The following is a 13171-nucleotide window of genomic DNA, read 5'->3' as shown; positions in this document are numbered from 1 at the left end:
CTTGTAAATTTATATCACACTACTAAAAGGTTAATACGGGACAAGTGAAGTTGTAATGGTTTCGCTCCCTCAGTGTAGGCCTACGGGAAATTCAGCATACGTTATTCAATCCAAGGAGTCCACAAAGCATTTTTGATTGGCAGATTTTATTACAAAATGTTACAAAACTATGTAAAAATGTCTATTGGATCACCGTGCGACTAAAAGTAATCATAATTTAAATAGATAAATACAGATGTCCGTGTCTGCCCGTGGCCAGTGTGGGGCTCTGACAGGACACAGCTGCACTGATGCAAAACAAACAGAAACAAGATCGTCAGAGCCAAAATGGCCAGTTTGACCCTTGACCCTTGGTGGTTTGATTCAGATGGTGTAGGGATGGTGTAATGCCTGGAAGTGACCCTGCCACAGATACTGTTACAAAATACGCTGCCGTGACAGTGATTGAACAAGAACGTTGAATGAACCTGCGGGGAATTGCGGAAATCACCGATACCTCGCGAGTCACAATATTGCGAGAACTGGCATTATTTTCCCATGAACAAATTTCCCGTGAATGACCGTGTGGGGGCATAAAATGTCTTTCTGTCAGGACTGTGTCATGCATGTGGGTGGGAGACGTCTTGAAATGGCCGTCGTCTGTGTCTAATTCTCCTGGCAAGAGCCTACGGGGGAGACAGAAGGGCAGAAAAAAAAAAAAAAAAAAAAAAAGTTAAGACAATGTGTTTCCATGTACTGACAACAGATGAAATCCACAGCATTTTTATTCCGTCCATGGGTATAAAGTGAACAAATGCATCACGAGACCAGTCATTCTGATTGTATTCTCACCACTGTGACCTTGGCTGTTAAATTCTGTAATTTACGACAGCACCATTACAATTCATGGACACCAAAACTGTGGGCTGATGGTTTAAGCGTTTCCTAGATGGGCTTTGATGGCCTGTTTTAATCTGTTTCGGTCTCCTCCTTGGTATGAAAATGGCTGGGAAAAGTCATCGTCCCCACTCTGGTGGCTCACACAGCATTCCATATCCGTTTAACAGTCTGTCGGCCACATTGGTTGCGTCTTCCTCTGAGTGCTGTGATTTTAAGCTGAGAGCAACAAACATGTAGGGCCGCGCTGGTCAGCCGGTGGTCACTCACATGTGCCGAGGCGCTCCTCCAGAAAGCCAATCTGCTCGCTGAGGGAGTCAATGCGGTCTAGCTGCCGGAAGGAATGGGACAGGAAGGTGGTTTTCTCGGCCAGGCCCTCGTCCAACGACAGTGGGAACAGGCTGCTGAAGGGGGCCAGCACCAACTGCAACTTCTATATGGAGAGAGAAAAGGGGGGAGGTGGGGTGAGAAATGAAAAAACTATAAATCACCGTTGGCAAATGTCACCACTCAGCCAGACCACACTGCAAAAACTCAAAATCTTACCAAGATTATTTGTCTTATTTCAAGTCAAAAATGTCTTATTCCTAGTCAAAATATCTCATTACACTTAAAATAAGACATGATCACCTCAGAAGTAACTTGTTTTTAGACAATTGTCTCTTGTTTCAAGTGAAAATTTGCTTGAAACAAGTGAAAATTTGCTTGTTTCATTGGCAAAATTTGTTTCTTGTTTCTAGCTTGTTTCTTGTTTTCTTATACTGTAAATTTGCACATTGCCCTCATCTATGCACATTGTATACATCGATGCACACTGGTTTTATTGGTTTTTTGCACATTGTTTTTTTGCACATTGGGTACTTAGATCTTTAGATCTCGAGGGTCATCTTTTATTCTTTATTTTTGATTTACTTATTCTTTATTTTTGATTTACTTAATCTTGTACTCTGTGGATACTGCTGAAAACTGTGAATTTCCTTCGGGATGAAAAAAGTATCTATCTATCTAGCTAGCTAGCTAGCTAATTTTCACTTATTTCAAGTGAATTTTCACTTTTTCCACTGGCAAATTTTGCCAATGAAACAAGCAAATTTTCACTTGTTTCAAGTGAATTTTCACTTGAAAGAAGTGAAAATTGTCTAAAAACAATTTACTTCTGAGGTGATCATGTCTTATTTTAAGTGTAATGAGATATTTTGACTTGAAATAAGACAAATAATCTTGGTAAGATTTTGAGTTTTTGCAGTGATAGTCAGCAGAAATCAGTACGACCAACAGCATACACCACAGATCTTGTTCAACGGAGCTTCATTTGCCCTCACCGTATGTTTCGGTGGGCACACACAGGCCAGGATTCCAGTGAAACCCATAAAGATTTTTAAAAGGTCACTATGTGTGCCTGGCATTTCAAAGGATCTTTGCTTTTGAATGGGTGGCTTTACGTTTTCTCAAATGCCGCGGATTAAATCTTGGTTACTGTTCAATATTATTCCAGTATACAAGGAACAGAGGTGATCCTGGTGAGTGTGTCTGGGAAATAACAGGTTGGGTGGCGTTATGCATGTGTGTGTGTGTGTGTGTGTGTTTTTGCGTACCTTTTCCAGCAGCTCTACCCGGTTCCTCAGGCTCTGTACCTCCTCGGTCACGTTCTCGGCCAGGCCAAACCTCCCACCTGCAGAAACCATACAGGTACAGAAACATACATCAGTGCTGCCGAGTTTGGGGAAAAGATTAAACCGAGGGGATGAGGGGGTGGGGGAGAGAAGGGTTACGGCGCAGATCAAAGAGGAGATGTGGGGGTTGTGGTTAATCCTCTTTTTTCACATCAAAAGTTTATAACGTCGAAAAAATTCCTTTGAGCGTCCTTGCCCCATCATCAATCCCGCTCCCGGAATGATTCATAACCTGCGAGGCCTCTGAACTGCAAACCGGGAAGAGGACCACGGAACGGCAGGGAGGCCGGGGAATTCAGGGCACAGGGTGAAGCCTGTGATGAATCCATAACTCAGCCTCTTCGCCTTAGAGAACATGGATATGGGAAAAGGACAAGCGCCTAAAACACAGGCTGAATGAGACGCTGCTATAAATAGACAAGCAGTCCATCATCCCTCCTCCAAACATGTGCACCCCGCATCAGTTTCAAGGAACGAGGGCCGGGGTTGGCCACTGCCCCCCGCACGTCACCGAGAAGTGTCAGCCTCCACCTCGCGGGGATTGTCCCGGGACCGGGGGCTCCGATCGGGATACGGAATTATTAGGGACCCCTGTTTTTCTGGCTGCGCTCGGGCAGACTGAGAGCGGCTCAATCTCTCCCAGATGTGCTCTATTATTGAGACGAGAGTGAGTTGAGAAACAGGGTGAGGAGGAGGAGGAGGGGTGAGGAGGTGGGGGAGGGGGAGCTGGAGTTGGCGATGACCCCCAGCAGACAAGGTTGATGGAGCTGGAATGAGAACACAAGTCCACGCCAAGAGCAGAGTGAGAAAGAGAGCGAGAAGAAGTAGGGGAAAGTGAAAGAGTGAAAGAGAGAGAGAGAGAGAGAGTGAAGCCCAACACTCCTCCACAGCCGCTCGGAAAAAGGTCAGCCGGAGAACATCTCGAGCCGGGTCTGAGCGGAGCATTCATGCCCGTGTTTACACTCGTAATCTCCATCAACATCCTACTTTGCGCGTGCACACGAACAGTTTCATGGAATGCAATCTCAACCAAAACATCTCCGCTGGCTTTGCATTTTTGCATCTGGGGGGCTGCCCGGCGAGGCGGAACACATCACCCCGGCTAACCCTCCGTCGCTTTCCCCGAACACACAGATCTGTCATGCATTTTGATTTCTGCTTTTTTTGTGCTGATTAGGCAATCCATCCAGGACATTCATCAGCTCATATCATGCACACCCGTGGGACGAGCGGTCTTTCAGGAGTTTCACTTTGTGTGAGCCGGGTCTTAACCCTTTCCTCCGCACTGCAAAAAGTCAAATCTTACCAAGATTATTTGTCTTATTTCAAGTCAAAATGTCTTATTTCTAGTCAAAATATCTCATTACACTTAAAATAAGACATGATCACCTCAGAAGTCACTTGTTTTTAGACAATTGTCTCTTGTTTCTAGTGAAAATTTGCTTGAAACAAGTGAAAATTTGCTTGTTTCATTGGCAAAATTTGTTTCTTGTTTCTGGCTAATTTTCACTTGTTTCAAGTAAATTTTCACTTGAAACAGGTGAAAATTGTCTAAAAACAAGTTATTTCTGAGCTGATCATGTCTTATTTTAAGTGTAATGAGATATTTTGACTAGAAATAAGACATTTTGACTTGAAATAAGACAAATAATCTGGGTAAGATTTGGACTTTTTGCAGTGCGTGCAGACACACATGGACAGGCGGATAGATAGGAGGAAGCTGGAGCGGTGCCGAAGACGTTTGGTAGACTCATAAACACATACTGATTCTTTTTCAGTGCAGACAATATTGCCTTCCGACATATGGTGTCCCACTACAACCATAGAAAGCAAAAGTTTGTAGAAATCATGTCAACTTGCGTGCATTCCTCAGAGTGTGCTTAAGCTGATCCAGAGTGGGAATTAACGGGAATTTCCAGAGGTTAAATAAAACACTAATAGACAAGGGGGGGGGGTATGTTATCTTGTTGCTAAGATACAGTCAACACACATTTGAGAGGGAGAGACTTTCTCGCGGTGAGCCAACAGATTTAAGAGAAGTCGATGGGGTGTGTGGCCCAGAAATATGTTTCGGTCTGTCTTACAAGGGGGGTCTATTGCAGTCAGATGTTTGCTTTGCTTGTGAACGACACCGCGTATTTACATTGCATCAGTCAACTCGGTCGTTTTTGAGACCGTCCAACTGGGTCCCGCCGCTCGTGCTGCTCCGACCACAAGCGGAGTGTTTGGAGTCGGCACCAGTCGCAGTGCATTATTACTCACGGTACGAGTTGAGAGTGGCATAGCGCGTACCAAAAGTAATAATGGACCGCGAAGCTGGCTATGTTCCTTTTTCTTCTGCACTCCGACCAGACCCTTTGCTGCAAAACACAAAATTATACAGCGTGCGTGCGTATACACATGCTGCTCATTTACCCGCGTCAGTGGAGGGGTGCCTGTGGCCACCCACTGTTGCCTGGCTGGCCTGGGTAGGAGTGGCAGGAGCATGAGGAGGGGAGGCGGGAGGAGGGAGGCTTTGACAGGAACGGCCGTCTCCGGCTAGTCTGAAGCCCTCTCGGCACACACACCGATAGCTGCCAGCTGTGTTCACACACTCCTGAGAGCAAGGCTGCTGCTGCGCGCCGCACTCATCCACATCTGACAGACAGAATAGATATGGAAATGTATTTATGCATTCACGAGGGTGTGAGCGTGTGCGTGCGTGCATACTGATGCTCACCTGTTTGGCACTGGTGTCCCGTCCAGCCCAGAGGGCATGCACAGTGGTTGGGTCTGAGACAAGTACCTCCATTCACACAAGCCTGGCCACACACCGCTGTAAGAGACATTACACATTTAACCCTCCTATTATGTTTGGGGTCAATTTGACCCCAGCCAATGTTTAACGTCTCTAAATAAATGATTTTTTTTGCTTCATATTTAATGAGTGTTCCTAATGTAATGGGCACTACTGGGTAAACATGAAATTCACATGATGATATGTTTTCAATGTCCTGTACACACTTTGTAACGCATCGGTTATAAATAACAAAAATCTGTACTTAGAAATAATATAAAGCCATTAAAACACCAAAAATTAATATTTCTTTCCAATTTTAGATCAATCAGTGAGATTTTATAGTGATTTGCATATTTTTCCATAGTCGCCTAATAGGAATACTGGATGTATAAGTGGGGGGGGGGTTATGTTTTATTTAAAGGGCTATTTAGGTAATCAACAAAGAAACATAAAGTACTTGACACATAAACTTGGATAACAATTTTAGTTATAATAATTTTGTGGAAGACATAAACATAAAAGATGTTCATAAATGTGAACATAACGGGAGGGTTAAAAAAAAAAAAAAACTGGTCAACACGCAAAACTCAGGAAATACATGTTCTCCTCCGAGTTACCTTGGTTGCAATTGTGAGAGTGGAATCGACGCCAGCCCGGGCAGCACTCTGGGTACGAGTGTGTGTGAGGTGCTGCCCTGCTCACCTGCCGGTACGCCACCCAGTACACAGTCCTGTTGGCCCAAAAAACAGAGAGTCACTCATAATACTGCCATCAGCGTCATGCATGGGGTGGAGAACCCCTCTGGTGTTTTCCATGTTCTGTCTGGCTACGAGAACGATGATGAGAAAGTGTGACTCGGCTGTAATATTGCAACCGCAGACCGATGACTTCCAAGAGTGTGTGGGAGATGAAGTACCAACGAAGGGAGTGAGGGACAGGAGATGCAAAGTCAGACTGCAATCTGCTGACATAGTTTCTGGTATTTTGGGGGGGTGAAGGCGGCGATAGAGGATGATACACTGTGGCAAAGAGTGGAACAGAAAGGCTGGAGAGGGAGTGTGTGTGTTGAGAAAAACAAGGATCAAGCGAATTCCTAAATCTTATGGGATCCGACTTCTATAATTATCAAAGCGGTGCCCGCTTTATTGGTTCGTTCTCAGAGCCGAAGAATGTCTAAAAAATGAGAAAGTGAAAGTGAGCGAGAGTGAGAGAAGGAAGAGTTAAAAAAAAAATCGAGATGGAGAGAATGTAAGGGAGGGGGGGTAAGAGGCCGACAGAAACTGAGCCGGGGAGAGAATGAGAGTGCGTAAGTATGGAGGGAGCAGCGGTCCAAAATAAACAAGGCCGCGGTCTCTGCGGGCAAGCGGTTCATTTCCCGTAGCTCCACAAAGTACTCGATATTTAGATTCCACCCAAAAATGTGCCACCATGGCCCAGTTCTGTGTAAGTATTTGTGTATGTGTGTATGTGTGTGTGTGTGTGTGTGTGTGTGGGAGAAAGTCATGGATCTATTTATGACTCCACTTCTAAATCTTTGCCTTCTTCAACATTTTCGGTATTGTTTGCTCTCTAATTAAATAACCGCCTGGTGATGGACAAACTGTAACATTGTTCTAACACCATTATGTCATGAAAATGATCTGAATAACGTGTTTACACTGCGCTGTATGGACGTTTGATGGGCCACCCTGTCATACCATACATGGTTCAGCTTGTGCTCTCCGAACCGGTGCTGAGGGGCTTGTTTTTCTAACTGTTTCTTTTTTTTTTTTTTTTTTTTTGGAATATGGTTTTGTGTGGCGATAATGGGGCGTATCTCTTACTTGTATGTGCTGCAGAGGCGGTGCCCCTGACACAGGGTCATGTAGGGTTTGTGCACCGGCTGGATGTACGACTCCGTTGAGGTGACGACACTGTGAAGGATGTCCCGGCCGCACACCCTCCTTCTGCAAAGCAAGGGCAGGAGACCAAGCATTACCTATCGACCGTGACCTAAACTAAAACACACAGTTTTCCAAGATCCAAGGATTCAGCTGTGATGAATTTAAAATAAGAACTATCACTACTTATTATAGGATTTTTCTGAAAGCAGAGTACGGAATGGGACAGTTAGAGATGTTTAAGCCTATGATCCTACGTTCTGCTTCAAAAAGCTTGAAAAACACAAGACCTCAGGGTATATGCATGTCACTGAAAGTTGCCGTGTAATTGCTATTGACTGACCAATGCAATCACTCATTTATGTGTGACAGTTAAAATGTGATCTTTGACCTAACCGTCTCCGCTTCACCCTCCAGGGGGGGTTTCCCGTTTATTTAAGTCTTTGTGCCAATCATCTGCGATGGAGCAGATAAGCCTGCAGACTCCCAACACTGGTGCAAATCTAATTGACCAGGACACAGGAGAAGAGCTTTGGTCTGGAACCGAACGCGGTCCTCGGTGCTTTAATGCGATTTGACCGATCCGTATACATTGACAGTGGGCGAGAACGCCAAGTACAGCGAGGAGGTTTTTAAAACAAACAAAGTCTCAGCGGCTGAAGTCGCCGGATTAAGCTGCTACTGAGGACCAGAGCTGACCAAACGACAGACCATAATAAACACAGGAAGAGCATTAAGTGAGCCGTTACCCATGGTGACCGAAGAACTGGGGAGTGCCCGTCACATGGAGGATGAAGAGGGAGGAGGAGAGCAGGAGCGTTTGGTACATGTCTTCCTCTTTCCCACGGTCCCTCTCTCACTCTCTCTCTCTCTTTCTCTCTCTCTCTCTCTCTTCTTTCTGCCAGTCGGGATGGAAGAAGGAAAGGAAGATGAAGAGGAGGGCTTGCGGGCTGGAGCCGAGGCCTCCTCACACAGATGTGTATGATCTTGTGTTTCCCTCCAGGCGGATTACTCCGACTACCTGTGAGGACAGAGATATATGGATGAGTGAGCTGAGGATTACTGCAGTTGCTATGTAATAATGCAGAAACGCAGCATTTTTTTTTTTTCATGTATCAACATTTCTGTGCACAAAAAAAAAAGAATAATAAATGAAATAATAAGGAGAACATAAGATCGATTCCAAATCCCAATCATCACACTAAAAGTTCTATCCATTGCAGTCACGGGTCAAATGTTCTTTTCTTTGAAGGGACGGATCGCTAGAGAGACGGTCTCTGCGCTCGCCAATGTTGTCAGTGTCAGCTGTGTCATGTCGAGGAGAACAGGCTCTTGGAGGACCTCTGCTATAGTTCAACCCTTCAGCGGGAGATGAGACCAGAGCACTCCTCCCAGCGCAAAGTGTGAGTGCACATTAAAAAAGGGGGCCTCGGCGGTGAAAGGTCCGCGGAGAAAACATCAAACAGAGCCGGGGCCGCGGCCATCGACACCCATCTACACGATGTCTTGTCATAGAACATTAATGGCCGGGGGCAGGTGAGGTGACGGGGTGAGAAACAGCAGACGCGGCGCTCTGACACTGGGAATGAAACTTGGATGTCACACAAGCAAAAACTGGCTGAAACTGCAAAACGCCAGGGATAAACTTGAGCTGAGTGATATGGGTCTATTAAAAAAGACTGATGTTGTATCTGCAGGAGAGGGGCAGGGGGGTGATATGGTTACACTGCAGTTACCTTCCTCCATCTTGCTAATTAAAAGCAAATTCATTGGTTAAGGGTATGTTTTTTAAAGCACTCTGACTTTGTTCAAATGTGACCAATAGTGATATGCAATGTTCTCAAACTCTAGCACCAACGTTGAAGTTGACATTTTGAAAAGTTTAACATGCTCAAGTGTTTATTTATGTTTAATGATTCCTACTTGGGGAGACCTTTTATTTCTGTTAATAGCTCCTACTGTTCTTCAGTGAGCGATTTTAATGGCGGCGGGCTGTAAAACTCCCAGCAGGGAGTGTAGCTTTAGCACTCTGAGGCACTCTGCCTGCCCCCTTCTTAAATGATTTTATGACCGGCAGCAAATAGGACCTACGCAATGTTTGTGTTTATTGCTGTGCGTCTGAGCAGCCTGTTTGTCACCACAATGGATTTTGATTTGTGTGTGTTCTTATCTCAGGAGTAGACCTTGACCATCCATGTGGAGTTAATGCTCCCTGCAAGGCAGAAAGCATGAGATGGAGGCACTGGAGCTCAGCAGTGGTGGGATGACAACCTGTTTTTAGGCAGATATTTAACTGTTGCTCGCACTGCCAGCAAGGCTCACAGGGAGACGTTGCATCTGGAGAGTGGCAAGAACAAGAAGCAGCGCTGTGCGACTGGACTAGTTTGCATCGTTTTAATGCTGAACTTTTGACCCCACCTTCGCCACGCAAGCAAAGGCACACACACGCGTAAACATGCATGTTTTGCACGTGCTTGCAGACATAACACTACACTCCTGAGTCTTGTGGACAAAGCTGGCTGACCTCCCACAGGCCTGCACAATGGACTGAGACTCACTCAAAAGGCCAGGCAGAAAGACAAAGAACATGAACTCTGACTTCTCAGAAATGTTCCCTTATCCCTTTATGCCATATAAGATTATTACATACTGTACAGGATTAAACAAAGTGCTGAGCAATCCTTCTGCAAGGAAGCACATAGATAATGTAAATCAGGCAGACTCGGAGCAGTTGTAACTTTATCCTGTGTCGGACGACTATGGAGAGCATGAAAATCAGCTTGGAGCTGCTTCGGGTCCCATGCTAGCCGACGGGGGCATTTTAAACGGGTTGATACTAAGCCTTTGGGAAACAGGGCATTAAAGCCAGCCTGGGGTGAAGGTAGGTTATGGGACTAGCCTGCAGCGTGGTATTGAGTTAGCCTGGAGGTGATGCTAAGCCTTGGATGACAGCTTGCATGTCTCTCTGATCCCCCGCTGGCTCGACGCCCAGAGACAGGACACGCACATCTAAGCCCGTGTTCATTCACAAATCACCGAAGCCAGTGTGACTCTCGGCGCCGCAGGGGGGCTCTTTGAAGACAACATGTGCGCTTGTGTCTGCGTGTGCGCCCGTGCACATGCTGGAAAACAGAGCGGCATCGTGTTCACCGTGAGGAAAGTGCTGTGGCTCCGAGTGTTTTTAATACAAATAGCCCCAGACCTCAAATCTGGCAAAAGCCATACACACAAAGTGAGTGACCATTCAGTGCAGTGGTTTCACAGACCTCAGGGTGTGGCAGTGACAGCTTCCTGCCACAACACCTGATATGACACGATCTGATAACAGCTGAACTAGTTGTTGTAAATGATGTCATGCCAGTCTGTCCGATGGGCAGCTGCCATTACTGCAAGTCATTCTCCCTTTGGGAAGCACAAAGTACATTATTCACATTGTACCAGGGATATATAATTAACGATATATTGCCTGTCGTTATTGTGGGCCGCTGTGTTGCACTTTATCTATTATTACTGTGTGTGATTGTTGTGTGATGATGGGTGTAAAGTGTAATGTTGCCTCTCCCTGTGATGTACAGCGCCGTGGAAAAGAACTTCCCCCTGGAGACAATAAAGCCACTCTAAGCCACTGGCATGACCGAGGACTGGTAGGAAGGTCAGCAACTGAGGAAAACTGAATTTTTAAATGTTCTGGGGACGACGTGAATCTTGTGTCAGCAGAGTAGATCAGTGGTTTTGTGCGCAAGTGTTGAAACAAAAACTACCAAGCAGCACAATTGTCTGGTCACTACACAGCTGGTGTTACTGAATGACCCCAACGAGATGCTGACATACTTGGACATACTCTCAGCCACATTTGCAAGTGTGTGTGTGTGTGTGTGTGTGTGTGTGTGTGTGTGTGTGTGTGTGATTGTGTGGTAGGAAGCTGCGCATTGGGAGCACATTGAGAAAAACACAAGCTGAGACAGAAAGCTCGGTTTACAATCTAAGTTAACACCAAAGGTCAGAGTGGTCAGTGTGTGTGTGTGTGTGTGTGTGTGTGTGTGTGTGCAAAGGAAATACTTCCATTTTCAAACAGTGTTTTGAAAGCCACAACCTCAAAGTTCTAACACACGAGGGTTAGTTTTTTTTTTTTTACAGTAACCACAAGAGGGCGCTGTTTTACAGCCCTGTAAGCATCCAGAGAGCGACACTGCCATCATTCAATCTCTCCCTCTCTCTCTCCTTCTGTCTCTCTTTAACAATCTACTCTCTCACCTGCACACGCACGCACACGTACGTACGCTCACACGCACGCACAATCACACACTACCTGAATGAATCTATAAATAAACGAGTGGGAGGGAAAAAAAATCTTGGGAAAAAAAAATCTGAATTTTTATGCACTGAAAATGAAGCCAAACAGATGCTGAACAGACGTCATGATGGAAAAGTCAGTATTTTGAGCGCATGCATGGTTAGAACAAGCCTGGAAAGACACACTGGGATCGTTGGAATCGTGCAGTTTACAGTCACCTTGTCTAAGATTAATCCCGCTTGTAAGACACAGTCCTATGCTGTGCGGCAGAATGAAGCCCGGCGGAGAAGCTCGTTTACCAAAATGCCCAAAAGTTAGTCCCGTGATATTCCGCTCGTGAGTAAAGTCCCCCAAAACTCCGGTGCTGGTCAGGTTTCTCCCTGAGCACAAACTGTCAGAGTGCATGGGGGGTAAGTGTAGCACTCCTCCCACTCCTCCAGCTGGGTGTCCCGCAGCTCAGACAGGCTGGACTGGGGGACCCGCGTGACGTCAGTGCGCTATAGACTACAAGACTCTTTTTTTTTTTTTTTTCTAGTAGATTAACCCACAAATACACTTAGTTTGTGTGGCTGTCTGAGAAATACTGACAGAAACAAAATGTAATTGGAAGACAAAAATCACAAGATCCACGGGGGGTGGACAAAAAAGATATGTCTATGTATAAAAGACTGATAGGCTCCTCAGATATCCGATTACCTCAAATTTAAGCGTAAATCCTGTGCAATTTGGTTACACAAAATTATGAACAGTTTCTGTGTTTGACTGATCCCTTCAAGGCTCATTCCTTCTCTCCGTGCAGCATCCATGGCAATATTTTACCAGCCTGATTTGATAAATCAATTTTCCGAATATTAAGCCACGTCTGGTATCAGATCATGAGTAGCCTATGAAAGTTTTGGGACTGTCTACTGTAAGAGGCATGGGAGCGGAATAAACACACCCAATATCAATGAACAAATAAATATAAATAAACCCAAATGGAGTATTTTTACAATGGTGAGGAATCCTTGTTGAGATTTTGGCATATTTTTGATGCATAAATGTCAGATATCTCCAAAAGAGGTAAGCGCTGGCCAAATGAAGCTTGCCCGCCTAATATAGCTCACGTCTCTGCCTCATTTCCAAAAAAACACAAAACAAAATGACAGTCTCCACAGCCATACATGGATCATTTGCATTAACATGTTCTTGACCCTTTGGGAAATTAGCAGCGTAAAAAAGTCTTACCGTCTAAGTACGGGGTCATCAGGTGCGTCGGTGCGCGCGCGCAGAGCGGAGGCCATGGGCACCAGCCGTGACCGCTGCCACAGAGAACAGGCCTCTTCCATGCTCACCATTTCTTTTAAAAAAGCTCGTCTCCCTGCTTTCTAGTTTCAGCAGAACCTTGCGGTTAATTTCTAAGGTGCTCCCCGTGAGCCGACAGTCGAGAAATGAAATGTCTTTGGGCGTTTTTCTGTTGCTTTTTATGCAGGGCTTCCTGTGGAACGCAGGAATTGGATGGACAATCCCAAACCGGAATTCCTGTGAGTGTTTGGCGCTGATAAAACCCCTCTCCTGCACAAACACTCTCCATCCTGCTCAAACCGCTTTGCGAATCTGATTTTGAAGCATTTTTCTGCCTCCATTGTGGTGCAGACGTCTTTAAGGGGGACAAGTGCCTCGGCCATTT

General features: G+C 45.5%; 1 protein-coding gene across 2 annotated transcripts; it reads right to left on the bottom strand.

Annotated features, from left to right (window-relative positions):
• Positions 1–129: 129 nt before the first annotated feature.
• egfl7 (EGF-like-domain, multiple 7) lies at positions 130–12912 on the bottom strand. Of its 2 annotated transcripts, none has more exons than XM_030065447.1 (9): positions 12730–12912; positions 7958–8229; positions 7152–7274; positions 5946–6058; positions 5269–5364; positions 4965–5186; positions 2472–2548; positions 1147–1309; positions 130–665 (listed from the first exon to the last, which is right to left on the bottom strand). In XM_030065447.1, exons 2-9 carry the CDS (start codon positions 8035–8037, stop codon positions 646–648), a joined length of 894 nt encoding a protein of 297 aa, XP_029921307.1. In that variant the 5' UTR covers positions 8038–8229; positions 12730–12912; the 3' UTR covers positions 130–645. The 2 variants fall into 2 exon arrangements, with proteins under 2 accessions (XP_029921307.1, XP_029921309.1); XM_030065449.1 differs by lacking the exon at positions 12730–12912 and adding an exon at positions 11721–11854.
• Between the last annotated feature and the right edge of the window lie 259 nt (positions 12913–13171).

Source organism: Myripristis murdjan, chromosome 12 (assembly GCF_902150065.1).
Source record: "Myripristis murdjan chromosome 12, fMyrMur1.1, whole genome shotgun sequence".
NCBI classification, from domain to species: domain Eukaryota; kingdom Metazoa; phylum Chordata; class Actinopteri; order Holocentriformes; family Holocentridae; genus Myripristis; species Myripristis murdjan.
Note: the sequence above shows the minus strand (reverse complement) of the source record. Positions and strands in the feature narration are given on the sequence as shown.

Excerpts from the sequence above, each read along its gene's own strand:
- egfl7 (XM_030065447.1), bottom strand. The coding sequence starts at position 8,037 with ATGTACCAAACGCTCCTGCTCTCCTCCTCCCTCTTCATCCTCCATGTG. Across the intron at positions 7,275-7,957 it reads CAGTTCTTCGGTCACCATGG|AAGGAGGGTGTGCGGCCGGG; the intron begins GTAACGGCTCAC and ends CTTGCTTTGCAG. Across the intron at positions 1,310-2,471 it reads GGGTAGAGCTGCTGGAAAAG|AAGTTGCAGTTGGTGCTGGC; the intron begins GTACGCAAAAAC and ends CTCTCCATATAG.